Here is a 27,625-nt window from a genome sequence, read left to right on the forward strand (position 1 = left end):
TGCATGTGACAACACACAAATCTTGAAAGTCTGAATGATTTGAAAATACGGGATCGTCTTTGACCTCAAAAAGTTGGGCGTCAGATAATATCTTTTCCACCTGTATCAATGCAGTGGTAGAAATGGGGTAAATCTTCAGTATACTGTACTTCAGAAAATATTCAGTGTTTCAAACCCAACAGAGTGGAGCTAACACAAGCCTTGATAATGGTCAACTTGACTACTGCAACATCAATTTCAGAGGACTTCCCTGGAAGTAAAACTGTGTTTTAATCACTTACCTAGCTCAAGGTGGTGTGAAGAACTAACTCCGAGTTTTGTGCCATCCAGAAGGTCTACTGGTACAACGGTTGGGGCTCTGTCTAAAAACTGACCCCTCACAAAACACTGGCTGGAGCTCAAACAAGATGAGTGATCTTTGGATACAGAGATCCAGACTCTTGATCAATGTACACCCTGTCTTGAGGGCAGAATACAAATATCTCAGTTTCATGAAATTCCTCTAAAACAGAGTTGTTGAGGATGACATTTGACGGAGAATGTGCCACAAAGTCAGTATCGAGGGAATCAGTCTTTGCTTCCGGTTAGACTCTTCCGGCCCCGGTGTAACCGTGCTGTACATCCCGTGCTCCGAAGGGAACCAACGGTGACGAGGTATCATTGATCAAAACCCTACAAATAAATAAATATCTAAAGTCAAGGATAGCTAGGCTACCACCTTAATAAACTGACGGTTTTCTCAATACCAGTAGATCGCTACTATTTAAATCTATTTTCAGTAAATTTGCCAATTTCATGAAGGAAAAGCTTTTTTGGTGTCCCCTAGAGGAATATTTGAATGACCACTAACGATGTCAACTCAGTTTCTACTAACAAATCGATCATTTACCTCTTCTCATTGGCCACCCAGCCTGGTGGCTTTTCCTGTACGCTTCAGAATGATTACGTTCTTTGTTGACAACTTCCAGTGTATAAATATTCCAGCAGTCCCTTCCTACACACAGTATTGATAGTAGTTTTAAAGAGTTTAAGGGTAGTCGTGAATGTGGAGATGCTCTGCCTTGTGATAGACTAGACGTTCTGTATTCAATTTAAAGATACAGCTTTTTCCCATTTCATAAGACTTCATTCTTCCATGTGGCAATAGTGTGGTTGGGCAGCCAGACGAGATTACTATGTATCCTCCTGCTTTTGAATACTTTTGAAGCCCGAACGCCGCAGGAATCGTGGACCGAGGGGAAAACTACACCTCCCAGACTGCCCGGTACGTTTTGCGTCACTCTTGCGCCCGGAGGCGCATAAATTCTCGCCAGGCGCTGCGTTTCAAACACGCTTTACTCTTTCAGAATTGGTCTACGTGAATTGTGAGCTCCGACTAAAACATTGTCTATTTATTCTCCAGTTCGTTGACATGAGGGCTGAAGAAAGCGAACCGGGCGCCGCCGTTCTTCACGGTTGCAGGTAACATTACATGAAAAACAACTTGGAATCTGTGTGGTAACAAACCTCACATGGGTTGTCGAGGTATCCGTGGACGTGTGAAGAGTTTTACTGTTGCACGTGGGCCTCGTCTCACGCACACAATGTCCCGTGGCTGGCCGCGCTCTAGCCGCCCTCCTGGGGGTGGGGGCGAAGCATGGTGGCCATATTACACCTTGATCATCGTTGCTTTAAAATGTGAGTGCAGATTGGACTCATGAGTCAGGATTGTCCCTTTCCAGTTTGGCTCTTTTTCCCTCGAGATTTTTATTGGTGTAAAGTTCTTCGTACTTTGCAGCCAGTTCTTAAGGGGCAGAGCAAGGACCGCTCTCCACAGTGGATTACACGGTTGTAATCCATCACTATATTGTGGCCGACACCTAGAAACGCAATTAAATGTAAAGTGGGTCTTGCTGATCTACTCCAGATGTCTCGTGTCACTTTTAACTCGACGTGTAGCTTGCTGGTGTGTTGATGAGTTTGTACTCGCTTGTACTGTTTATAGCGGTCACATGTTTTCCATGTTTGTGTTTTCTGAAGGGGGTGTCGCAGGGTAACTTGTATGGAGCATGGAACAGCCTATCGGCATGCGCGGTCTATGGTAAGTATGCTTTTTTCGCTTTCTGAGCTGGTTTATTCGACTTAGCCGCAGTGTCTGGAAACTTTAAGACGGTCCGTTTTATTTAATTAGAGCTTGCTTGCTGAACTTCTAAAAGCAAAAAAAATGCTGCTTTTGAGTGCAGCCTTTAATTGCTGCATGTAAACCTGGTTCTCCTTCTATTATACGGTGACTCTAGAAATGCTGCGTTCCGCCAGGAGGGTTAAGTGAAATGATGGCTTTAACATCCTTTCGGGACTGCAACCAGATGATGATAAAACCTTACACTGATCACTTAAAACTGACTTGTGTTGCTCGTGTCTCTTAAAACACAGATTTAATAACCGTTTTTTTGTCTCCTACAGGGGTAGACTTTCGGTCGAAGTGGAACCCAGATCAGTGAAGGCTGAAAATTCAGGTAATTCCTCGCTCTTTATTGTGGGGTGAGCGGATTGCCGACCCTGACGCAAAGCTTGTCCGCTGATGCCAAAGCATGGCCTGTGACCCGGGGCAGTGAAGGGTGGTACATCACGTGTGGACGCAGGGAAAAGTGAAATGATGGCTTAAACATCTTTCGGGACAGACAATCAAATGGTGACAATGGGAGCCTGGGGGGCAGCCGAGCACCGCGAGGTCTGCCGCCCGGGCAGGTTGGGAGGGGGGAGAGGGGGGCGTGGCCGAACGGCCATTTTGTAGTAAATTGGGCTACATTTGAGGGATAGCCCAAGAGGTATATAAGTAAAACGCGCGATATCCCAGCCACCATTTTAGACTTGGTGACCTGGTGGCTGGGTGCGCTAGTTTAAAAGTTTTTTGGCGGTTTGTGGTGTAGAGGTAGAGCAAGTGAACGTACCTGGAGTCATGTCGGTAGGGGACTTTCGTGTCTTGGAAGCGATTCGCTTGTTGAGCGAGGCGGGGAGAATGGACCTGCTGGTCCAAGACGCTAATTGGACGAGGCGCCCGGCGAGGCGCGCGTCCGCGGGGGTGGCGGCCGCCGTCGCGGCTTGTTCGCCACCCGGGAGTCTGTGGAGAGGAGCGGTGAGTGACCGAGGCGGCGCGGATGTCAGGAGCGCCGCCTCCGGGTCTGCAGGGGTAGCGGAGGGGGGCGCGAAGGGGCTGGGGGCGGGGTCGAGCGGCGCGGCGGGGGAAGGCTCCGGACGGGTGTCAGGCAAGGCCCAGGTCGTACGCGGGCCGCTCCGCGAGCCGGGGAGCGGACGTTGCTACGGTGACGGCGGGAGCGCGGGGACGTTCGGAGGAGGGCCGGGCAGGACAGAAGGGAGGCGCGCGGAGCGCGCGGGGGCGGGAAGAGAGATCCGACGGGGAGGGGGAGGGGATTGGGGAAGGGCCCGCGGGGAGAGCACTGTTGGGGGGGATATCTGGGTCCGGCACAGCGCAGAGGCGCGCGGCCCCGTGGGTGCAGGTGACGGAGCGGGGGAGGGGAGAGAGGCGGGGGGGGGCGGGCGGCGCGGGCCTGGACAGGGCGGGCTTGGACAGGCAGGCCAGTCAGACGGTGGGGAGCCAGGTAAAGGAGGGGAGCGCGGCCTTTATTGGGGTGGCGTTCGCGGCAGGCCATGAGGGGGATGAGGTGGAGCCGGGGAGGGGCGGGGGGGGGGGGGCGCAGCGAGGGCCTGGGAAAGGAGAGCAGGGGACAGGGGTTTGGCGGGGCGCGGTGGCGACGGGTGGGGGCAGACAGAGGGGGCCGTGGGGGGGGGAGTTAGCAGGGGGTGCATCCCCAGTGTTATTCGAGTCGGAGGGCAGCGAAAGGGACTGGGGCGGCCTGGATATTTTTGAGTCATGGGCGGAGGGGTTGGAGGGGGCGTCGGGGGCAGGGGGCGGGGGCCTGGGAGCAGGGGAGACGGAAGGGTGGGGGGAGAGGAGTGTTGGGGGTGGCACGGACGGGGGGGGACCGAGCGGCCTAGGTGCAGGGTGGAGCAGGCAGGGGGAGTGGAGCGATGGGGACGACGGCGATGGGGAGGGCGATGAAGTGGCGGACATGAGCGCGGTGGGTAAGGCGTGGGTCGCGGAGGCGTCGGGGTCCGGCAAGCGGGGATGGGATGGCAGGAGGAAAGTAGGTAGGCCCAGCACACCAGACCATGCCTTTCCCTTGCAGGTGGAGGAGCGACAGCGGGATCAGCGCGGGGTACCGGACTTGGCAGGGCTGGGAGCGGCCTGGCGACGCCAAGGAGAAGGGAGGGTGGAGCCTCGGGCGGCGTGCCCGGTACCTGCGAGGGATCCCGACGCGGCTGGCACAAGTAGGCCCGAGACGGGCTCGCCGGCCCCAACACCCACGGGGTTACAGCGCCCCGGGGGGCAGAGACGGAGGAACACCGATAGGAATATTGTTTGTTTTCCTAAGCAGCAGGTGGCATGTCCAGCGGGGAGCGCTGGGGGTGCAGGACAGGAGGAGTTGGACTATGAGGAAGAGAGTATGGAGGAGGGAGAGTTGCGTGAGGTGGGGGACGGTAGGGACGGGGGGCCGAGTAATGTTGTGGCTAGTTTCTTACAGGTGTCACGACGCCAGGCGCAGCCCACGGGTCGGACATCGAGGTGGGAAAGCAGCTCGGCCCCCAGGACTGGACGTCGGGAGGAGCGACGGACGGAGACATTGGCGCCAGGTAATGCACATTTGCTCGGGCGGCCAAGGATGGTGTCGAGAGGTGTGGGGGGGGCGGGGGTGGAGGGGGGGGTGGGGGAAAGATTGCGCAAAGGTACGTATGTGGTTGATGTGGCTGTGGGCACGGACGGAGTAGGGCAGGGTGACAGCGGGCAGACCAAGAAGGAGGGGACAAGCGAGAAGGGGACAGGACGCAAAGGTAGAGGAGACAAAACTGGAAAGTAAGGAATTGAAGGTAAAACGGTTACCATATATGGGAGTGACCAAGCCCTTGGGGGCGCACTTGATGTTGGCAACGAAGGAACGGATCTGGAAAGGGGAGTATGTGGAGATACTTAAACTCCTGCACAGAGAGGTCAGGGCGAAGGAAGGTTCTAAGGAGGAGGAATTCGAGCTCGCGAAAAGGCCTAAGGTGCCGCTGACAATAGAAAATTGGACAGCGGCTTTTCTGATATATGCCAGCGTGTATTGCGAGAAGTTTCCGGAGAGATCAGTGGCCATGTTTAAATACATGGACGTAATTAGGAAGGCACAGATTACAGGGGGCGGATATGCATGGGCTCAGTATGATGAGGAATTCCGGGCGCGCATGGCATGGGATGCGGAGGCAAAATGGGGAGAGTTGGATACGGATCTCTGGCAGCATACCATGGGCCTGGCGGGGTCGGGGAAGACTATATTTACGGCCAGCGGGCTGCCGCTGGTGTACCAGCCCTTTCGAGGGGGTCCCACCCGCGGGGGGGTGGGGGGAGCCGGCAGAGGGACGACAGGAGACAAAGGGGCTTGCTGGGACTTTAACAAAGGCCTATGCACGAGAGAATATTGTAAGTTTCGGCACGAATGCTCGAGCTGCGGCAAGCGCCATCCGCTGGTCAAGTGTTGGGGGACGCAAGGTCCGGGTCAGAGCGGGCAGCATTGGCAGTCGGGAGCCCCTAAGGCTGGAGCTCAGCAGCAGTCACAGCAGGGAGGAGGGGGGAGGGGGGCGAGGGGGGCTGGGGCAAAGGGCTCGTACTCCGGTTAGGGTAGAGCAGCTGGTGGGGGCGCTGGGGGCCTATCCGGACAGGGCGGCGGCGGAAACACTGAGATTGGGGTTTCAGGAGGGGTTCAGATTGGGGTACGAGGGGCCGAGGGTTCGGAGATGGGCAGATAATTTGCGATCAGCGAGGGAGCATCCACAAGTGGTACAGGCAAAACTAGACAAGGAGGTACAGGAAGGCCGCATGGCGGGACCATTTTGCGAGTGGCCTTTGCCCAATCTGATTGTGTCGCCCATTGGGGTGGTACCTAAAAAGGAGGTGGGCCAGTTTCGCCTCATTCAGCATTTGTCATGGCCAGAAGGTGGGTCGGTCAATGATTTTATTGCAGACAGCGCGGCCACTGTGTCCTATTCATCGGTTGACGTGGCCATGGCACTGGTGGTGTCCGCGGGCGCAGCGGCACAGATGGCAAAGTGCGACATCAAGTCAGCTTTCCGGTTGCTGCCAGTGCATCCAGATGACTGGGATCTGTTAGGCATACAATTCGGCGGTCACTGGTATGTGGACAAGGCATTGCCGATGGGCTGCTCCATGTCCTGCGCACTTTTTGAATGCTTCAGCACGTTCCTACAATGGTTGTTTACGGAACGAACGGGTCACCAAGGTGTCACACATTACTTGGATGACTTCTTCTTTGTCGGCACCTCAGACTCCGCGGACTGCCAGCAGGGTCTGGACAGCTTCCATGAGATCATGGGGGACATGGGCGTGCCGCTGGCCCCGGAAAAAACGCAGGGCCCCAGTACGGCACTGGCATTCCTTGGTATTGAATTGGATTCGGTACGCATGGATGCGCGCCTCCCGGAGGAAAAGAAACGGAGCATGTTGAGTTTGCTGACCGAGGTGTTGGCACGACAGAAGGTGACGGTCAGGGACATACAGGTGTTGCTGGGACATCTCAATTTTGCTTGTAGGGTGGTCAGAGTAGGGCGGACTTTCTGCAGGCGACTGGGGCGCGCACTGGAGGGGCAGAGGCCTCCGCACCATCATGTGAGGTTGTCAGCAGGGGTGAGAGAGGACTTGCGCATGTGGCAGTTTTTCCTGCACCAGTTCAATGGGGTGCCTTTGATGAGGGAAGTGGACATGGTATGGGACGTACAGATTTTCTCGGATGCAGCGGGGAGCAAGGGATTTGGTCTGTATTGGCAGGGGAGATGGTGTGCGGAGCCCTGGCCCGAGGACTGGTTAGCGGGAGGCAGGAGCATCGCGTTTTTGGAATTCTTTCCCTTAGTGGTGGCAGTCACACTGTGGGGGGTTTTGCTGGCCCACAAAAAAGTCACGTTCAGGATCGACAACATGGCAGTGGTACAGGTGGTGAACAGGCAGTCGGCGGGTTTTTGTGCTGGGGTGTTTGAGGCATGATATTGCGTTTCGCGCGGTGCATGTGCCAGGAGTGGACAATGACATTGCGGATGCCTTGTCTCGTTCACAGTGGGGGAGATTCCGTGGGCTCGCCAAGGACGCGGACGTGAACCCGACCAGGATGCCGAACCAACTCTGGGAAGTAGGCAATACCGGATGCTACAATTGGTTTTAGGTTCATTGGCGCGGTCAACGAAACTAGCATACCGGGCGGCATGGGAGGAGTTTGTTCACTCAGGGGCGAGATGGCGGGCTTCTGAGGCGGAGAGACGGGAGGACGTGGTGCAATTTATTCTGGATTTGGTGGAGAAGGGTTTGACAAGGGTGACTATAGTGGGCAAGTTGGCGGGGGTTGCGTTCATCGGCAAACTGTTGTGGGGTTATGCGCCATCCGCGGGGGAGCTGGGGGCGCGGATTTTGGAAGGCTGGGCGCGGGAATGTGGGAGAGTGGCCAGGGTGCGGAGGCCTTTGTCCTGGGAACTCTTAGGTAGGGTGATGGGGGTTCTTCCAGCGGTGTGCTGGGACGGTGGGGAGGCCTTGCTGTTCGCCACACTCATGTCTTGGATGTTTTTTGGGGCGTTTCGGGTATCGGAGCTGCTGGGGTCGAAAGGGGACCGGGGTTTGACCTGGGAGGAGGTATCATTTGGGGATCGGGTAGTGAGCATTTGGCTGCGAAAGGCAAAGACAGACCAGAAGAGTCGGGGGAAGTGTGTTTCGTTGAGGAAAGGGCGATCCCCGGGGGTGTGTCCGTTCCGCTGGGGTATGCGGTGGAGGGCGTGCGCTGGGGGTTTGGGGGGACTGGTCTTCTCCCATCAGCAGGGGCGAGGCGTTAAAGCTTCACAATTGCTGGCAGTACTGAGGAAAGCACTTAGGACTCTGGGGGTCGAGGAAAAGGGTTTTGGCACGCACTCGTTTCGCATCGGGGCAGCGTCGGAGGCGCATGCGAGGGGCTGGGACAGGGACGAAATCATGAAGTTGGGAAGATGGTCTTCAAATTGCTACCAGCGTTATGTGCGCAGCGAGCCGGGGGGTGGGGCGCCACTATAAAATAGGCAAAAGAGGGACTTTACACAGGACAGTGGAGCTTTTTCAGAGGTTGTGAATAGGTTTTCATTCTTGTTTTTCTTTTCAGGTTCGGTTATGGGACCCCTGGCCCGAGAAATGTCTATCTGGATTGTGGGGCACTCGTTCGTGAGGAGGGCCTAATTGCAGGCGCAGGAGAGTTATTTTGGTGAACAGTTGGGTTTTAATAAAGATGTGTTCTCTGTGGGGTGGAGGGGCAGGGGGGGGATGCGTTGGAAGGAACTGGTGCCGGTGTTGAATGGGATCTTAAGGGCAGGTCGGTGCCCAGATGTATTGGTTCTTCATTTGGGGGAGAACGACATGGTAAGGGAGACTGGTTTGGCACTAATGAGGGTGATGAAGAAGGATCTGGCGTTGATCAAAGAGCGATGGGCGGGTTGTTCGATTGTGTGGACGGAGTTCGTCCCCCGGAGGAGTTGGAGGGGGGCGGTGAACCCAGGTGCGGTAGATAAGGCGCGGCGAAAACTTAATACTGAGATGGTGAGGTTTTGTCGGCATTTGGGGATTGACCGCGTGGCACACGGGGACATTCGTTACGATGCACGGGAGATGTTCAGGGATGACGGGGTGCACTTGTCCAGGATGGGAATGGATCTGTATCTTTTGGAGTTGAGAGAAGTGTTGGCGCGTCTGTTGGGAGTTTATAGGCGTTAGGTCCTGCGGGGTTGCGGTGCGTGGGGGGGCAGAAAAAGGGGAGGAAGAGGCGCAGTCGCCGACACTTCCCCCCTTTTCCTGGGTGGCGGGGTGGTTGACAGTTGGCCGGGATTGGCTAGAGTTTGTTGTTAGAGGTTTGGTAATGTGGGTCCAGGGACAGGTAAAGGGTAGACAGGTTGGATAAGTTTAGATTAGAGGTTTGATAGTTACAGTTGCATTAAAGGCAGGTAGGGGTTACGGTCAGGGGAGTTTGGGAGTTGGGAAAGGCTACATGGTGTAGGATTGGGTTATATGTTGGTTAGGAATGTTATGTTGTATTTTTGGGGGATGGGGGAAATGATGGGGGGGATCGTAGGGGTGGGGGGAAAACACAAGGGGTCAGGAGGTTATTGTATAGCGAGGCGTTAGTTTTGTAAGGCAGTGGCCAAGGAGTTAAAATTGTGATATGCACCTGTTTCAATAAAGCGGCCTTTTTCACACACAATAAAGTGTTTGGTGTCGGATTGCCCCCCTCTCCCCCCTTAATCTCCCAATGGGAGCCTGGGGGGCAGCCGAGCACCGCGAGGTCTGCCGCCCGGGCAGGTTGGGAGGGGGGAGAGGGGGGCGTGGCCGAACGGCCATTTTGTAGTAAATTGGGCTACATTTGAGGGATAGCCCAAATGTAGCCCAAATCCAGGGGCAGTAGCCCAAGAGGTATATAAGTAAAACGCGCGATATCCCAGCCACCATTTTAGACTTGGTGACCTGGTGGCTGGGTGCGCTAGTTTAAAAGTTTTTTCCCACCCTATGGGTTGTGGGGTTTAGGGGTCTGGGTTCTGGGGGTGTTGGGGTTGCATTTTTGCGGGTTTTGGGGCAGCATTTGTTGGAACAGGTACATAGGGGCGTTTGGTTGTATTGTCGCTTGGAGCAGGTGCAAGCGGGGTGGTTGACAGTTGGCCGGGATTGGCTAGAGTTTGTTGTTAGAGGTTTGGTAATGTGGGTCCAGGGACAGGTAAAGGGTAGACAGGTTGGATAAGTTTAGATTAGAGGTTTGATAGTTACAGTTGCATTAAAGGCAGGTAGGGGTTACGGTCAGGGGAGTTTGGGAGTTGGGAAAGGCTACATGGTGTAGGATTGGGTTATATGGTGGTTAGGAATGTTATGTTGTATTTTTGGGGGATGGGGGAAATGATGGGGGGATCGTAGGGGTGGGGGGAAAACACAAGGGGTCAGGAGGTTATTGTATAGCGAGGCGTTAGTTTTGTAAGGCAGTGGCCAAGGAGTTAAAATTGTGATATGCACCTGTTTCAATAAAGCGGCCTTTTTCACACACAATAAAGTGTTTGGTGTCGGATTGCCCCCCTCTCCCCCCTTAATCTCCCAAACCGTAACTCTGATCACTTTGTGCCCCCCCCCCCCCGGTCTAGGTAACCAATAATACCGAGCGTGTCGTAATTATGATTGGTGGTGAAGTAGATATTTCGAGGGCATTTCACGTGAGCAATGCATACTGAGTGAATATTTTACTGTGAACTGCAGTGGCTTTCCTATTCTGTATTTTCGGAGCAGTAGAGTGGTTGCTTAATGATGCCAGTGCAGAATAATTGATCCCGGATCTTCTGCGGCCATAAGCTTGGATTATTAAACTGAATTCCATCCGTAGTTTTTACACCTAGGGTGAATAAAGGGGCAGTGTTTAGCGTCTCGCTAGGTAGCACCTTCACCACGACTAGACATTTGATGAATTTGGATGCCAGTCCCAGAATTGGCATGTTCTTCATACTGTGTGTGTAGCAACACAATTTATAATTGGCGCTTTAGCGCCTCGGCATATCCTTTAATCGAGCTTTGTGTTTTTAGTAATTCTGTGGTAGTTTAGAAGGCAGGTGTCTGATTGCGGAGATATGTGCATTCAGTCATACTGTATTTGGCGTTAATAATTCATAAGGTATCGCAGCTCTGCAGCCCCGTTTGAACGACATTTTTTTCCCTCTGCACTTCAATCTGTTGCTTCTTCCCTTTTAGCAGAGCGCTTGTTCTCTAACAATGGACACTTAATCCCACGAAATTCACGTTAATTCGGGACTGCAACCAAATGACAAACCTTACGCTGATCACTTAAAACGGACTTGTGTTGCTCGTGTCTCTGTTAAAACACGGATTTAATGGCGGCTTTTTGTCTCTGCAGGGGTAGACTTTCAGGCGAAGTGTAACCCAAGATCAGTGAAAGATGAAATTCAGGTAATTCCTGGCTCTTTATTGTGGGGTGAGCGGATTGCCGGCCCTGACGCAAAGCTTGTCCACTGATGCCAAAACGTGGCCTGTGACCCGGGGCAGTGAAGGGTGGACGCAGGGCAAAGTGAAATGATGGCTTAAACATCTTTCGGGACAGACAACCAAATGGTGACAAACGTAACTCTGATCACTTTGCACCCCCCACCCCCTCCAGGTAACCAAACAGACTGTGCATTTCGTTGTTGTGATTGGTAGTGAAGTAGGTCTTTCTAGGGCATTTCACGTGAGCAATGCATACTGAGTGAATATTTTAGTGTCCACGGCAGTGGCTTTTCTATTCTGTATTTTCTGAGCACACCGTCAGTCTGCACACTGAATACTTCAGCGAAGAAATGAGCTGTACTGTCGTAATTTCCCCTTGAAAGAAAGGGTGGTGGGGGCAGTGTTTAGCGCGTCTCGATGTACCTCCTTCAACTAGAATAGACATTTGATGAATTTTGAGGCCGGCCCCAGGATTGGCATGTTTTTCCTAAGAACTGTGTGTAGCAACACCATTTATAATTGGCTTTTTGGCGCCTCGGCATATCCTTTAAACTAGCTTCGTGTTTATGGTAATTCGGCGGTAGTGACTAAATAGCGGGCCTTCTCCACGCCCGAGTATAGTTTTCATACTTCTCAATAACTTCTACTTAAGGAGAAGTTTCTTGTTCGGTTTGGAGGGCGTGTGTCCAATCGTGGAGTTATGTGCACTAAGTAATACTCGTGGGTAATTTCCCCGTTGCTAGTATTGGGCGTTAATAATTCATAAGGTATCGCACCTCTGCTGCCTCACTTGAACCACATTTTTCTTAGATACTTCCTCTGCTGCTACTTCCTTTAGCAGAACGAAATTCATGTTGGTTTTGCACTAATCTTTATTTCTGTATGTTTTTTTTAACAGCATTGCGATGTCCGAAGAATGTGCAATTCATTCTAGAGGGAGACTTTCTTCACATCACAATTGCGGGTAAATATCAGACCACCTCGGACCTCCCCTAAAAGACTGAATTTCTGTAACGTTCCGTAAACTTTGCAGACTCTTGAGGGGGTATATTAAAGGCCTCACTCCACGATGACTACACAGCTGTAGTTCATCACTACTTTGTGACCAACATGCTATTCAGAGATCATTTTAATTGATTAAAACTATCGTGTGTGCTTAAATCACTGCTATGACTTGCGCTCAGTTTCCACACGGTGTAAGCATTTAGGGCCATATCTGCAACGGCCAGCGATAATAATCGCTGGCCGTGCTTAGCGATTCATTTTCTTATCGCTGGCTATCTCTGCTTTTTATCGCCCTGGTAGCGCGTTATCAACGTGCTGCTCCAGGGCGATAAAAATTCCAGAGATAGCGATGTTATCACCCTTTTGCAGGGAACATTGCTGGTTTCCCAGCGATGTTCCCTGCAAAAGGGCGATAACCTTGCTGATACGACCCTGTGGTCGTATCCGCATAATCCACCCCCAATGTTAGGGGTGGCTTAGTCAGGATTTTAGCAGATGTTAGTTTTTGGAGTAAACAGCAAACGTCTGCTAAAATGCAAGGGCATCCATGCTGATGGCGCAAAGACGCGTTATTGCTCTCCTGACATGTAGTGTATGTCAGGAACGCCCACTTTGCATCTCATTAGAGATACAAAGGTAGGCGTAGTGTAAAAGGATGCTAACATGCGAATACGCATGTTAGCACCCTCTTGCTGATAGGGCGTTGGTTTTATCTCCGCTTTTCTTGCTTTTAAAACCAGAAAAGCGGAGATAAAGCCCTTGATAATATACGCCTAAGTTTCCTTTTTTGGTCGAGCCTAGGCAGTGCGCTGTTTTTGAGACGTGCGGTGTCTCCTTTGTGCACACCCATCGTTTTCATTGGTTCCTTTTTATTTGCTTCGTACCATCTTTCCTTTCTATGGTCCCTCTTTTGACTCTACACCCCCTTTTGGTGTTTGGTTCTCTCCCACGGAGCCTGCCTGTTACATGTTAGTGCATCAGACAAACCATAAATTTGTTTCTTTTCTGGATTGTCACTGCGACCACACCCCGCGCCGTTGCTCTCCCTCACCCCATGTTACATCAGCACTGCCTCAAATCTTTTCATGTGATTATGACCGGATTCACCATCAAATCATGGTGACTACGGTATCCCCGCGTAATACTTTATCGCCATAAATATATCCAAGAGGCCCACACGCACGTTAAAGCAAAACTAACCCCTCCGCATGTACAAATCTTTGATGCCACAAACCTTCTGAGATCCTATAAATATCACCTTAACAGTCCACATGTCGAGCTTGTGCCCTTGATTGCTACGTGGTGGTTAAGATGGAATGTTTTTTCCATTCTGCGCGCCCTGTGACCCAACCTGGATACCCCGTCAGTTTGCTCTCGTGGCTCTGTCCTAGCTGGGTGTGGAGCATGGAATTTATACGTTTAACTCTCCACGTAGCTTTCTGCAGTCTTGCCTCATTTTGTCTTTTTAAAATCAATGTTTTTTCTCCATGTGTTATGTCTGAGCCTAATCTGGTAAGTGGCACTTACCACATCACATTTGTGTCCTGCCTTAAGTATTTATCGTTGCGCATATTTGAAGCAACTTCCGCTGGCTTTATGTATCCTTTCTATGAGGAAAGGCCTTTACATTAGTCTCACAGTACTTAAAAAAAAATATGCTTTGAAATCTACAAAAGCTGTTTCTTTTTTAGTAGGGCATAGATTTAGTTTCCACCAGGTACCTGGATTCTGTATATCACCAGCATACATACACCTGTTCGAGTAAAGGACCCTAACTTACTAAATGTAATGCACAGTGCCAGATGGATTTACCTTGTACAGAAGCAGAATATTAGTTTTGAAACTCCGCTTGCACTGAAGTAGTAACAAGTTTGGGTTGGCTGTGGCTTGCTGGCTGTGATTAGTTCATTTGGATTGTAATGTGGCCTTTCAATGGTGACCCAACAGGGATACCTGGGGGAGGTTGCTCTCCCTCGGCTCTGTCCTAGTGGCATATGGGAGCGTAGGCCCTTGGCCCATGACGTACAGTCCCGTTCCACGCTGTTGGAGAACAAGCTTTGCTCGCAGTCCTTGGGTTGCTGAGCTGCGTCCTGTATATTCCTACGACTTCTCAGAGTCCTCGGACCATGACTGAGGAGACAAACCATGCAGGGCACACAATGCATCATGTGGCTGTGTGCAAGCGAGGGTGGATGTGGTGTAATATAGCCCTGATGCTGGGGGGAATATGGTTTGTGAATCTTCTGCCTGTATTAATAGCTGTCCTTTTCTTCTTCAGCTCAACGATCTTCATACTTCTGGGTAAGTGTCAGGCCCCAAAGTCCTAGTGTAATTACTTTACAACTTAAACCTACTGTCTCTTTCGTGCTTCCGTGTGTTGAGTTGTTACTTGGATTTCAACTAAGGTGTGGTGCTGCGTAGGCTACAAGTGCTCTTGTGTTTCTAGTCAGAAGGGTTGCTGTATACTGCATAAACGCGTGTTTAGGTTCTGTAGTCAAGTGAGCTTGGATACAAATTTGTTAGGTTAAGTCAATGTATGCTTCATATTTGGCAATTGGGTTTCTATTCCGTGGGGTGTAATGCTTCATGCCATTTGTGACCCTACGGGGATACCTGGGGGAGGTTGCTCTCCCTCGGCTCTGTCCTAGTGGCATATGGGAGCGTAGGCTTTCGGGCCCATGACGTACAGTCCTGTTCCACGCCGTTGGAGAGCCAGCTTTGTTCGCAGCCGTTGGATTGCTGAGCTGCATCCTGTATATTCCTACGACTTCTCAGAGTCCTTGGACCATGACTGAGGAGACCAACCATGCAGGATACAGTTCCACTGTTGCCTACGCGGTGAGGCTACGTAAGCCTGTGTGTACTTGTTCATTGCAGAAGGGATACTTGAGTGACTTATGGCTCAGGGTGCTGGTGCTTGGAAACCTCTACTTTGTCAGCAGGGCCGCTTCAATCATGCATATTGCTTTATATAACGTCTCATACTTACCAGGTGGTTAACATTGTTCTCCGGTTGACAGTCAATGTTTTAGTATTCAGCTCTTGCTAAGGGGCACAGCTAGACTGCTCCGCATCAGATGGAAATAACTTGTGATTGTAGTTGTGTATAGCATTACATTTGAGTCCTAACTTGTTCAATTTGCATTTCTGTAGGTGGGAAGCTGCTTTGACTGGCCACAACGCTTTTCAGTCTTGAATAATGGGCGAAGAGATGGTGTGTAACTCACTGGATTTTAATGGTTCTTTTATTGCCACTTTCTGCATAGCATGCTTGCAACTTGAAGTGTTTTAGTTACTTTTACCTTAAGTTTCCCCCAAGAAGTAAAAATGGGTTCTACTGCTTCCTATGCTGTATGTTAAATAGCTTAGGTTTTAGACCTTTTAAAAAAAAAAAAAAAAGAGCGCAAGGGGTGGGTTCAATGTGGACTCTGCCTCCTGCCTTGCGTAGTTAACATGAGCAAGTCAACTTGCTATTGAACTCGCTGTCCTATGGGTGTAGATCTTTCGGGGAAAACGGTTTTCTTAAAATAACTACCACCAAAGTGGCCCAAGATGGCATGGTTCATCTGGTTCTTCCCGTCCTGCTGCGGGAATGGACTTACTGAGTGATTATCTCCTGGTCTACATGTTTCTAGCCTCACCCCTTAAACATTTTGTCTGGACCAGAACAAATGATCCCTTGTACCACTCCTAACAATCTTATTGGTCTTTTTATGCTAAAACTATGATTAAATACTAATTCAATATGAACTTAAACACCTAGGCAGTCTAAATTAGGCAACTAAATAGTACAATAGAAAATGCTAAAAATGCAGACAGACACAGTGTACATAATATTAATAAAAACATACATATTTTATGTGTAAATTGCAAAGAATTAATAATCAAATTCAAATCTTTATTTGGATATTAAATAGCCATAAAAGATGCATATTATACAATCGGGCCTTCAACTAATACAAAATATTTCATGCATTAATAAATAGTTCATGATTCATAATAAAAACAAGCATTTTAAAAACTAACAATCGATGTAATCATTAAACGAAAAACCTAGACAATGGTACTCTGTTCATTTCTGGATTTCAGTTCTTTCATTTCTACTACTTATAATAAGGGTAGCCTGATTAATCCTCTGCCCTGGTCTTTCTCAGTTTAACTGCCAGGCGCAGGAAATGTACCATACTAAATAGTGTGAAAGAGTCAGAGGCAAGCTTGAGAAATAAAAGGGCCACTTTAGCCTGTCCTATATTTGCACGTTTGAGGATTGTTTTTAAAAACGGTGATCGTGGATAAGCAAAGAAGGGACAAATTAAGACTAAATGAAGAGTGTCTTGCGGAGATCTAAGATCGCAGCCGCAACACCCTTTTAAACTCGCGTCATGTACAAATCCAACCTGAATCTGGACATTAGGAATCTATCATGTCTATTATACATATTAGCAAGGTAGTATTCCATGCCCGGGTTAACTTTAATAAGCTGTATGACCTTACTGTACTTTTAAGCCCTTCTGTTAAATCTCTGGTCCTGACCCGATGCTGCCTACAGTCTTTCTTTATAATACCCTTGTCTCTACTGGCCAACGTGCTTGGTTCTTTAAAAAAGTTTTCATAGCCCAGACTGGTCAGTACATCCCTTACATATTTTAACCATGGTATTCGAGACCATTTATCCCCTTTCAGACAATCCTCTAAAATCAATCTACTCAAGCTTGCCTCTGGATTAGTCCAAATTTTTATCCAGCATAGGATTGGGTTAGAGGCAGCCTTGTCGGTAAGATAATCTATACCCAACTCCTCGTGTGCAATAAACGAGGAGATGCATGTTGGCACTTGCAAAAGCCTTTTTTTAAAATTTGTCTTCTCGTTGGATATTCCCCATATGTGTAAAGCCCCAAACCTCACTCCCGTATAGGATCTTTGGGCAACATACCGAGCTATATAGTTGGACAATTTCATGCGGGGACCAGCGACCCAATCTCGTCGCGTAATTCATAAGGGACCCCGCAGCGCTGGGATGTTGACTACATTTGAGATTTACTAAGGGCTTAAAATTAAGATCTTGATCGCAAACGATCCCCAGATAATTAAAAGTTTTTACTTTTTCCAATATATGGGTTCCTATGGAGAAACTGTAGTTCTTGGCTGGCTTTTTACCCACTTCCATGATGTATGATTTGGATAAGTTGGGCACTAGATCTAAATCCGCCATGAACCTGACAAACCATTAATTAGTGCCTGCAGACTCCTTCCTGTACGAGCCAGGAGGACTGCATCATCTGCATACAGGAGGACTGGTATGCTTCTCTTCCCTATGCAGGGGCAATCTGCCTCCAGTACTCCCAACGCCTGATCTAGCCCATTTATATAAAGCGTGAACAGAAATGGCGCTAGGATTCAGCCTTGCCGCACCCTTCCCCGGCATTGAAAGTCATCTGAGATCACCATCATCGGTAAATCTCACCTGTGCCGTGGTTTCGAGGTGAAGTGTCTGCAAGAGTCGTATCAATCCTAATTCAATGCCCATCTCTGCCAGCATCTCCCACAGCTTTCTTCTGTTAACAGTCGAAAGCTGCTGAGAGATCCATAAACGCTAGATACAGTACCTTCCCTGGCCAGAGTATATTTAGCAATTAGATGATAAAGATTGAGGCACTGGTCTGTTGTCGAGCGCCCCGTTCGAAACCCTTACTGGAGGTCAGTAATAATATTTTGTTCTTCGGCCCAATCCAAGAGACGATTTAAAATAATTCTCCCCATGACTTTCGCCGTGACATCTATGAGGGATATTGGGCGGTAGCATTGTGGGTCATTTCTGTCCCTTTTTAAATATTGGGACGATGACAGCAGTGGACCATGATCTCGGCATGCCCACCTCTCTGGCTGTGTTTAGTACCCTGGCCAATATTGGGGCCCAGAGGTCCACTTGACTTTTGAATAAATCTGGCGGGATCCCGGCCGGGCCGGGCGCTTTTCTTAGTGCCAGGCCGTTTATTCCTATTTTAACTTCTGCCACTGTAAATGGGTTACACTCACCTTCAGATGGTTCTATGATTTGGGATTGCTGCATCTCATAATTGCCCCGGTTATATAGATTTGTGAAATGCGCTACCCACGCCTCTGGCAAGATGTGGGATGCCACTTGTGGCTTGTTCGGGGCTTGGAAGCATGGGTCATTTATTATTTTCCAGAAACTTGTCATGTCTCGGCGCTCCGCTGCTTCTCTTAGTGACTCCCAGGCCTGAGATTGGAGACAATATCTTCGCCTGTTAATGGACTTTTTATATTGTTTCCTGCAATCCATAATACCACCTCTATCCCTTGGGGGCTATTTTAAGTGCCTGCTTCAGGTTTCTAAGTGCCTTAGAGCATTCCTTGTCAAACCATCTCGGGCAGGGATCAATCTGCTTTTTCAGCTTACGCCTTAGAAGGCTGTCAATGTGTTGGGCGGTACCCTCGAATGCTATAATCAGGTCGCTCCCTTCTATAGTGCTGTCCAAGCATTTCCACGTGTGACTATCCTTATCTGCAAGAAGCGCTCTGTGTAATGCTAGCCCGTCGATCTTACTCCATTTGATTCTCCTGCCCTGATCCTTTGCATTGTATTGTCCCCCAGCGGTCCTTTTATCTGCTTTGGTGCGCGGGTCTAAAATCCCTATTAATTCTAAAGGGTTGTGGTCACTAAATGCACTAGGGACTATCGCAAAATGACTAACCCTACCAATTAGGGCATGAGAGACCAAGATGTAATCAATGATGGAATCACAACCCCGTCCCTTAAATGAGGGGGTCATTACGTCTTGTGATCCATCCACAATTAGATCCATCGTATGTGTTAGGGACGATTTGCCCAAAATTGTACCTAATGCCATGCCCTCTCTGGAGTGCTCTGTATGCCATCCCTTTATAGAGGGGCAGGCGTCCCATATACCTCCTTCCCATTTCAAGTAGGGGCACTGGTGGGTATTAAAATCCCCCATCAAAATTAGCTGGGTACTTGAATCCCCTGTATCGTTTAACCCAGTTAATCTTTCATCTAGCTCCGCCAAATTTGACATAGATTGTCCTACATTATAAAAGTTTATAAAAATTACCTTGAGGCCCTTTGCAATGTATCTTATACCCTGGAGACAATCCGAGTCCCACCCCAGGTCTTGCCAACTTACTTGCAGCGTCAATGCCGCGTACATAATAAGGCCACCCTTGGCTCCACCCATAGACGATTTACGGGCAGGAACAAAAAACAGTTTATATCCCTCCAGGAACAACTCGCTACAATCCGTTTCCCAGGTTTCCTGTAGACCATTTTATACTCTTTAATAAAGACTTGCCATTCATAATTAGTGACTTTGGTTGCAAGTCCCGCGGTATTCCAAGATAACAGCCTCAGCTCAAGGGGCTGTTTGATCCCGACCGCTACTTCCTCCCCTAGTCCTCCTTTGTGAAGGATTTATCTCTGGACAAATTACTTTCGGGGGTATGTCTTCCACCACCCTCACCTGCCCTATGGGTGTGCCAATTTTTAGATCCTGGGCAATATTTCCTATTTTAGATACAGTTCCCAGATTTCCTTCGGTGTCTCGTGGTCTCTCACCCTCCCTACTCGCCAGACTCCCCAGTCAATCTTGTTCATCCAGGGCAGAGAAGTTATAGATGGTTGCAAATCTATTTGGGGCCAAGCGCATATTATCAATTCTGCTTTTCTTAACTATTCTTGGCCATTGCAGTCTGCCCGGGGTCAAGGGCGCTGTCCCTATAAAAATAGTACAGTGGGAGCATCCTTATGCATGACCCTCTCTCACTCTCCCCGTGGCGATTGTCTAAGTTCTTTTTACTAGCTCCGGATGTCTAAAATTTACAATAATACAATCGCCTGGAAATGTTTTCTCTCCTCCCCCAATCCAGGCTACCCTCCTGGCCATAAGAATTTGATCATGCTGAAATCTCTTTACTGGTATATTATTGTTAATCCAGTGCGCAGCCTTATTGATCAGAGTGGTGGCCGATTCCTCACTGTCCTTATTTACACCTGGTGCTCCTACCAGCAGCACTGCGCAAGGACAGGAGGCCGGGGGTAGGTCTAATGTCTGAAGTCCTGGGGTGCCCTGGATACAGTCCATACGGTCTGTCCTAAAGGACCTCCTACGCTCCCTATGTGCCAAACCGATATCTCTGGCCTCATATCGGGTGCCTGAGGTTGTCCGGAAGCTCCCTACTCGGATCCTTATCACTAGGGTTGTCTGTTTTTGGGGGTGTCTTTCTACATTCACTCTGTTCTCTCTGTTATTTGTTACCATATTTCTGCATCGGTCACTATAGTGCCCTCGTCTCTCTCCTGGGGTGGATCTTTGGTGGATTGTACCCTGTTTTTGGTCACAAAGCTGTTTATGGTCCCTTCCAAATTAGAGATTTTCGCTATTCCTGGCCCTAGCAGTTGAAGGAGGAGTTGTTCCATTTTATTTTCTAATGCTAATATAATTTCTGGAGTCCCATTCGACCCTTTTTCGTGGCAACATTTGGGACAGGCTATGTTCTCAAGAGTTCTTGCTAATGCCTTTAGTGGGCTTGGCCGTCCCCTTCGACTGGATTTACTGGCACGAGTAGGGCATTGTGAACCACCCGTCACTAGAAGCCCCGCTGGGACTTGTTGTTAGAGTGTGTAATTACCTCTCCACCAGAACTCCGCATGGGGTTAGCTTCTCCTGCTACTAGCTGATTACTAGACCCCTCCCTTGGGACGTCCCCCTGCACTGCTCTTTGTTGTGTAGTTCTCAGAGTACCCTCTGCCATGTGAACTCAGAGTAGCACATTGGTTGCCTTTAGGTGACCCTATCAAGCCTGCACTCGTGATATCCCCCTGCAGGCTAAGATCGATAGTTAGTGGTGTGTCTGAAATATCAGCCTGATTATGATGGACCGGCGAAGGATCAATTAAATCTTCCCGTCTGCCAGGCGTTGGGAGGCTAAATTTCCCAGGGAGGATCGTTTCTTTGCTAATTGGGAGTCCAGGGAAAGTGTGTGCTCAGCCGGTTGGATCTCATGTACTAAGAGCGATTCAGCTCTTGTAATGAAGGCATCAAGAGTCCCTTTAACCCCTCCCTCCGCCCTCGACTTGGCAATCTTGTTTTTACCATGTTTTGGTGACAAACTAGCTATTATTCCAATTCAAATCCCTCTGTTTGTAATATTAGTACTTTTGGTCTGACACAGATATATTACAATAACTATAAAACAGCGGGGCCATCTGCACTCACTATCCGGCGTTTTCAAATCCGATGCCTGGGCAATGTTCACAAGACCGGGTCAATGAGGCACGCAGCGTAACATTAAATCTCCTCTAACAGCGTCCGGTGTGGTGCCTCCAGCAATCACACTGGCAACGAGCAGATGACGGAGAATGTCTCAATACCTAACACATGGGCAGATGCAAGGCGAAACGTGAACAGGACAGGACACGGCCCGGCCTCCTTTTGGCCCCTGACGGCCACAGACGGCCCGCCCTTTGCTTAGCCCGGCGTCGCCCGCGCGCGTCCCGCGACGCGGAGGGAGCCTCCTTTTTCTGCGCCTCCGTGCGTGAAGGTAGGCGGAAGTCAGGTGGTGGTGGCGCTAAGCACGCTGGGAGCTTTAGTCTCTCCCGTCTGCGGCCGTGAACTCCGTCGGCGGCAGGGAAGACCAACAGCATAGGCGACCCAGGAACAACTGCCAAAGTCCAGGTAGGTAGGTGCAGGCACCCCGTCTCTGCTCGCAAATGCCCCCTCGCTAATGATAATCAATTGATGATAGACAATTTCACATTGAGAGATACGATTCAAAAAATGTCAGGCAAAATGGACAATACATCACAAATAATGAATCAAATCACATATATAATACAATAAATAACAAAATACAAATATAAGAAAACAAACCAGTGGCTCAGGCCGAGATGTTCTGTACTAATTCAATGCACATACAAAACCTAATTGGTATGTTCTTTGGAATAAGACCTTACTGTTTATTTCCTTAAAGCCCCATGAGCGCTGCACAGGAAGGAGGAGGTGCTTATAGTAAGTTATTAAAGCTGCACCCTTGCCTTGCAAAATTGCCTTACCTGTGGCTCTGTAACCAATTTTGCAAGGCATTGTATGTGCATGGATTTGGTATTGGTGGGTGAGGCTTAAAACATGTAGAACGGAAGATAATCACCCATCATACAGTTAGTCTCCATTCTGCCGCCCCCCCTCCCCCCCCTTAACAGCACCAGCTACATGATTAACACCCTCCACGTAGCCAAGTACTTTTTAATGATACGAATGGCCCTCCCTCTTCTATCTTAGTCAACACCCTACAAAATGCTCCCACATCTTCGTAGCACACCCTGTCCCGCAGCGGGCGGGAAGAAGCATTTTTTACAGCACCTTGGCCTGCAGAATTTTAATAATTCTGCTCACAAATGGACCTCATATGGGCCTCTTGGGGACTAGACCTAATAAAATGAAGTTGGTTCTGACGTTTGCAAAATAACCATTGGTAAGCGTAGTCAGCCCAAGTTGTCCATGAAGGGTAGATTCCAGGCAGCCTAAACTAGGTAATGGGCCCTCGGTCCTCCATTTGGCCTACTTTGTAAAATAGCTGCCTCCAAACCATCTGATTCCCTCATTGATGTCTGTTCACACGAACCACTTTTAGGCTCCTGTGATTTACATTGCTTAATTAAAGGCTCGTATGCACATGCAGGACATTTGATGCACTGCAACAAAACCAGCCTCACGTTCACCTTTTGCATGGACACATGCCTGTGATCAGTAACACCCGCGTAGGAGGCATAGTGCAGGCACTGAACTCCTGTTGTAACATTCATGTACATTATTTAGCTGTCTGAAGTAATATTCCTCTTAATCTACTCTACTTAGTACACAACCACTCAAAAACTCAAATGGATTGTTAGACTAAGCATGTTTGCACTTTACATGTGGCTGCATGCTCCCCTGCTAGATCTTACAATGAGGCGCACCAGAGGTTCATTACGCCCAGAAGTGCACCAGGAAACTTCCAAATTCCCACCAGTTTGACCAATCCTCAATATTTGGATTCGTTTGTCTGTATGCAGACTTGTAAACATTTTCAAGAGTGAGCCACAAACCGTTTGGGCTGGAACAATTGTCTTATGGTAAACATTTACAGGACGCCAGACTTGCCAGAAGCATCCTGTAAATCTTTGTTTGATATTTCTCAATACCTGGAAAGCCAGTGTCGTTTTTATTTAGTGTCTTATTTGCACATTCTTAAAACATCACCTTGATCTTCCAATGTGGAATTGAGCCCAGTTATCCACAGTAACCTGAAAACTAATGTGGGATATGAAAAATGTCCACTTAGTATCGGAAGTCTCTTCTGGTGAGATTATTCGATTTTTCCGAAACTTCTCAGACTGGGTACACAAGGTTATGAAGTGTATTCAGAAATTCACTTTGCGCTCTTGGGAAGCTGCACCCTATTGTGCAGACATGGCATATGCACCTGTGCCTCAGCCTCCTTCTGGAACCATGTTGTGCATGCTCCTGTCTTCAAGACCTGGTGCTTCATTTCCTTGCAACTTTTGGACACATCTCAGGGAAGCAGGGCATAGGTGCTGTTTGCTAGCTTGAGTGTATTCCACATAAAATCACTCTGCTACAACCCACATCAATGCACCCCATGCCACAATTTCACTCAAACGCCACATGGTTCCACACCTGTTTGAGAACAAATCGCATTCAGTACATCACAACACCATACATCCAATCCACAACAAAGAATAACCTGCCATAAACTCCACAGCACAAAATGGCACTCCACATAATGCCAGGCCACTCAATCCCACATAGCTGCTACCCACATAATTCCATGCCACACTTCCAAAACCATTTCAACCCACCTAATTCCACTCGCATCCACTCCATAGCTGGGTTAAAGACATCACCACTTACAATGCCAATAGCTCCAATTCTAGTGGAATTGAGACCTATTGGCTTTGCCAACTCTTGTCCTTGTAGTTTTTTTACTTGGTCGTCCACCTTGTTCCCAATTACGCCCTGAATCTTTGACATGTTTGCAAATGTTGAAGTCCCCGACAGTGGTCATGCGCCAACCGTTAAGTACTTGTGTTATCTGGATAGTCTATTGATGGTTATTTACTTTAAATACGGTAAAAGTGGCGGTGAACAACTTGCGGGAGCTTATGTCACATCTTCCAAGCCTATAGAAAATGTATCCATTGCTCTGGTATGCGGGTTCTTAATCCTGTTGAAAGCCAAAGGGATAACTGTTATGGGTAACTCTAGGAGGTTGTATTTCTATTCCATATTTAACTTGCCAAGTATCTGCTCTCTGGATCTCTACCGAGCAGCTTTGAATTGAATGACCCATGCAGGATAAGTTACAGCCCAGCTTGACGTGCTGTGTTGTCGTTCCCCCTGCACAAAGCAATTGATTCCTACTATCCCTGCCTGTTCTGATGCAACGGCAGGCAGGGACGCTTGGTCTCAAACAATTGTGGATTGCATATTGGCACACTTGTAGTAGTTTCTGTTCATTGCACTGCAAAACGTGGGTTGTTTGTATCTACGTCTGAACAGGGCACTAAAAACCTAACTTGCTTTAAGGCACATTATGTGCATAGTTTGTGGGGTGGCAGGGGAGGGTTGTCATGAAATACCATTTGTGTATTGGTTGCGTTCTGCAAGCATGTTTAGGTAGTGCATGCTTGCAGAATGCCCTGCCATTGCAACTTGGAATGTTTATTTTGTCACCACTTTGGATTGGTAAATTTGTTCCGGAAGTCTTGTGTGGCAGTTGCTTGGGACAGTGGGTGAACTAATTGGCCTGTCTAACTCTCCTATTAACACAACTTAAAATTCTTTTGTAATCTGTACAGGCCAATGACTTTAATTTTAGGAGATGGGTGGGAACCTTAGCCATCTTGCCAAAAATTACTGCAAGTTAATTATGCAGTCACTTGGTGATTGAATGTACGTTTTTTAAGAGCATCGACTGACTTTAAAATCGAATAATAGGGAATCTAGGTCTTGATTAACAGGTAATGAGTCGTTGCAGCTTGTGTAAAACATCCACTCACGCTAGGCCCTTCCTCCTCTGTATGAGAGGTCAATCAACACTAATGCTTCAGACTATGTGGATAGCTCGTGGCTTATTGGTAAATAACTTTTGTTTCTTCTCCCAGGGACCTGAAGTGAAGATGTTGATCCTGAAGTTTTGAGCCAATGTGTACACATTTCCAGGTAGCTAATTTAAATATTTGGACAGGGCCCAAGTGTTCGTGACCAATGTTGGGCTGATTGCAATGTTCCTTGGTTCTCTAATATTTTTATGGCTCAGATTTATAAAATGGGATAAGGGGTTGGGGGGGTGTATTTGTATCTACTCTAATGCCTGGCTTTGTTAGGGATGGGTGAAGATGGAACCGGCACTTCTGAAGTAAAAACTATTGTGTATTTAAAGCCCAGGAGCGCACCTGTTTTATGTTTCTCAAGGGCACAGTCTGTTTCTGTACAGCCTGGTAGCTTATACCTGGTATTGTCATTATTTGTGCAGTTCCGCAGCCAATCAAGATTTACCAACTCCTGTTTGGCAGTGGGAGGCATGTGATTGCATTTTAAATATGTATTGGCTTCTTCCTGTTCAAGCACCGTGCTAAAATTACCAAGCAGGTTGACTCCTGGTTTATTAATGATGCTAGCAGGGTAGACACAGGAAGGAGAGTTAAAGCACCAGCTGAGGTGACTTGGGCGGACCTCTTAATGTCCAGTGTCCAAGTCTAAAAGGTGGTGTAACACACTTTATGCACTTTTGTAATCTGTGTACCATGAACGTGTTCCTGTTTTGATAATGGTCTTGTGTTCTTCTAGGACGGGCAGTGTTTTGGACGTTCGCAGATATCTTTGGTAAGAATGGCCGTAGCTTCCTTCATTTACTACTTGCGAAATATCTCCGTGCCTTTGTTCGCTTGCCTTTGTCCATGTGTCTGTCCTTGTACTTCTGCATTGCCCTTACTTACCATTGTCATTGCCCCATTTGTGGTGCAGGATAAGTTACAATGTAGCTCAAAGTGCCTCGTTGTCGTTCCCCCTGCAAACATTAAATTGATTCATACTATCCCTGTCTGTTCTGTCTCCACGGCAGACAGGGACGCTTGGTCTCATACATGGCAACGACTTTCAATACTGAGCCCACAACTTTGAAACCGACTGTACACAAGTTTATTTTACTTTAATAGCGCATGATATAAAATGCCCACAAATGTGACTACTAGTTTTTGTACAGTATAGCCTAATGCTCCAATATGGGTTTGTCCTGAGTAAATGTGAGTGTAGTAAACAAGCATGGGCCACAACTCCTTCACCAACACTTGCTTGCCATGCTTTTAGCAGCCGGTCTTTAGTCTGCAATGTAGCTTAAACTGTGTTTTTTTGTTTTTTTTGTAGTAGTGTTTGGCTTGGGTGTCCATCGACTGGAAGCACCCTTGATGCCTAAGATCTGCTTGCCCCCACTGGAGATGTCATCACAGGTTTCTGCATTGCTGTAGCTAGGTTGGGAAGCTTTCAGAATTTAAGTCTATGGCAGCCAGTACCACAGTAGGCAGATTGCACTAGTGTTGAAGCCTCGACTGACCAGACATTCGAAGTTGTACTTGGCAGAACCAACTGCTACAAGGGCTAGTTGATTTGACTAACTTGTTTTGGCTTTGGTCATTTTTCTCGACCAAAGGTGGCATTCATTGGTATGTAGTTCCACATGTACCATTTCAAAATGTACCAATCTGTAAATGTCAAACATTGTGACTGGCTCAATTTAAATGTTCAATAAACCATTTTCAAGAAGATTTGTGTGAAGTTTAATATTTTTTAGTGTTTGCATGGTTTCTCACAAGTGGGTATTGTGGAAGTCAAGCTATCGCAGCCTTTCTTCCGAGTTTTACCATCCCAATGACTAGTTTCCACAGACTGGAAATAAAAATCACTTCAATGGTCTTTACAGTATAATCTGCCTTTAAAGCAAAATAACCTATAAGCAAACGAAAATAATGCAAGGCTATTGCGGTTTTAGAGGATTTCACGCTTAATCATGGAGATTGTAATGCTAGAACTTCACTTCATACAGAAAGCCTTTTGTCTTTGTAGGACATTTATATGGAATCCCAAGGGCTTCTGTTCTATAAGGGTATTTGGCAATTCATGCGATAATCTGAAGCTACTCCGCAGCATCATGCCCTTTGGACAAGAAGCCAGAAAACACCCCAATTTTGTACCATATCTTGAACGACACGCTGTGTTCGTTCCCTGCAGAAATCTGAACTTTATGGTCAAATTGTTACCTCTGCCTGTGGATTTTGTCTTGTATCTGTTCACAAACATCCTTCTCCCTTAATCCTTCCACCAATTTCAGTCCATTATCTTTACTTCATCCATTTTGCCATCATTTCATCCATCCCTGCACCCGTAATTCCACATCTATCTCATTCCTTTGTTTTTATGCTTTTTAAAAAATATATATATTTCC

The 27,625-nt window shown here is 48.3% G+C and overlaps 1 protein-coding gene and 7 non-coding genes across 9 annotated transcripts; all 8 read left to right on the forward strand.

Moving 5' to 3' along the window:
• Positions 1-1,328: 1,328 nt before the first annotated feature.
• LOC146785950 (uncharacterized) lies at positions 1,329-26,946 on the forward strand. Of its 2 annotated transcripts, XM_085635339.1 has the most exons (11): positions 1,329-1,461; positions 2,020-2,080; positions 2,443-2,495; positions 4,584-4,692; positions 8,223-8,321; positions 11,982-12,047; positions 14,367-14,389; positions 15,242-15,302; positions 25,290-25,347; positions 25,975-26,010; positions 26,551-26,946. In XM_085635339.1, exons 2-8 carry the CDS (start codon positions 2,049-2,051, stop codon positions 15,256-15,258), a joined length of 399 nt encoding a protein of 132 aa, XP_085491465.1. In that variant the 5' UTR covers positions 1,329-1,461; positions 2,020-2,048; the 3' UTR covers positions 15,259-15,302; positions 25,290-25,347; positions 25,975-26,010; positions 26,551-26,946. The 2 variants fall into 2 exon arrangements, with proteins under 2 accessions (XP_085491465.1, XP_085491466.1); XM_085635340.1 differs by lacking the exons at positions 25,290-25,347; positions 25,975-26,010; positions 26,551-26,946 and adding exons at positions 7,161-7,232; positions 10,995-11,047 and having other exon boundaries at positions 4,574-4,692; positions 15,242-15,285.
• Positions 2,303-2,374, forward strand: LOC146785951 (small nucleolar RNA SNORD2). The gene has a single exon (XR_014971479.1). It is a non-coding gene; the product is annotated as a small nucleolar RNA SNORD2 (small nucleolar RNA).
• On the forward strand, positions 11,164-11,234 carry LOC146785952 (small nucleolar RNA SNORD2). The gene has a single exon (XR_014971480.1). It is a non-coding gene; the product is annotated as a small nucleolar RNA SNORD2 (small nucleolar RNA).
• LOC146785953 (small nucleolar RNA SNORA73 family) lies at positions 14,029-14,248 on the forward strand. Its single transcript, XR_014971288.1, has one exon. It is a non-coding gene; the product is annotated as a small nucleolar RNA SNORA73 family (small nucleolar RNA).
• Positions 14,689-14,909, forward strand: LOC146785954 (small nucleolar RNA SNORA73 family). The gene has a single exon (XR_014971291.1). It is a non-coding gene; the product is annotated as a small nucleolar RNA SNORA73 family (small nucleolar RNA).
• On the forward strand, positions 24,474-24,599 carry LOC146785955 (small nucleolar RNA SNORA63). The gene has a single exon (XR_014971285.1). It is a non-coding gene; the product is annotated as a small nucleolar RNA SNORA63 (small nucleolar RNA).
• Positions 25,738-25,904, forward strand: LOC146785956 (small nucleolar RNA SNORA81). Its single transcript, XR_014971299.1, has one exon. It is a non-coding gene; the product is annotated as a small nucleolar RNA SNORA81 (small nucleolar RNA).
• LOC146785957 (small nucleolar RNA SNORA63) lies at positions 26,146-26,272 on the forward strand. Its single transcript, XR_014971282.1, has one exon. It is a non-coding gene; the product is annotated as a small nucleolar RNA SNORA63 (small nucleolar RNA).
• Positions 26,947-27,625: the final 679 nt, after the last annotated feature.

The sequence above is a fragment of the Triturus cristatus genome, chromosome 11 (assembly GCF_964204655.1).
Source record: "Triturus cristatus chromosome 11, aTriCri1.1, whole genome shotgun sequence".
Lineage (NCBI taxonomy): Eukaryota > Metazoa > Chordata > Amphibia > Caudata > Salamandridae > Triturus > Triturus cristatus.

What these genes read in the sequence shown, in the direction of transcription:
- LOC146785950 (XM_085635339.1), top strand. Translation starts at nt 2,049, where the DNA reads ATGGAACAGCCTATCGGCATGCGCGGTCTATG. An exon ending in GGCGCAGGAGAGTTATTTTG is followed by an intron (nt 8,322 to 11,981) that starts GTGAACAGTTGG and finishes TTTTTTTAACAG; the next exon opens with CATTGCGATGTCCGAAGAAT. An exon ending in TCTTCACATCACAATTGCGG is followed by an intron (nt 12,048 to 14,366) that starts GTAAATATCAGA and finishes TTTCTTCTTCAG; the next exon opens with CTCAACGATCTTCATACTTC.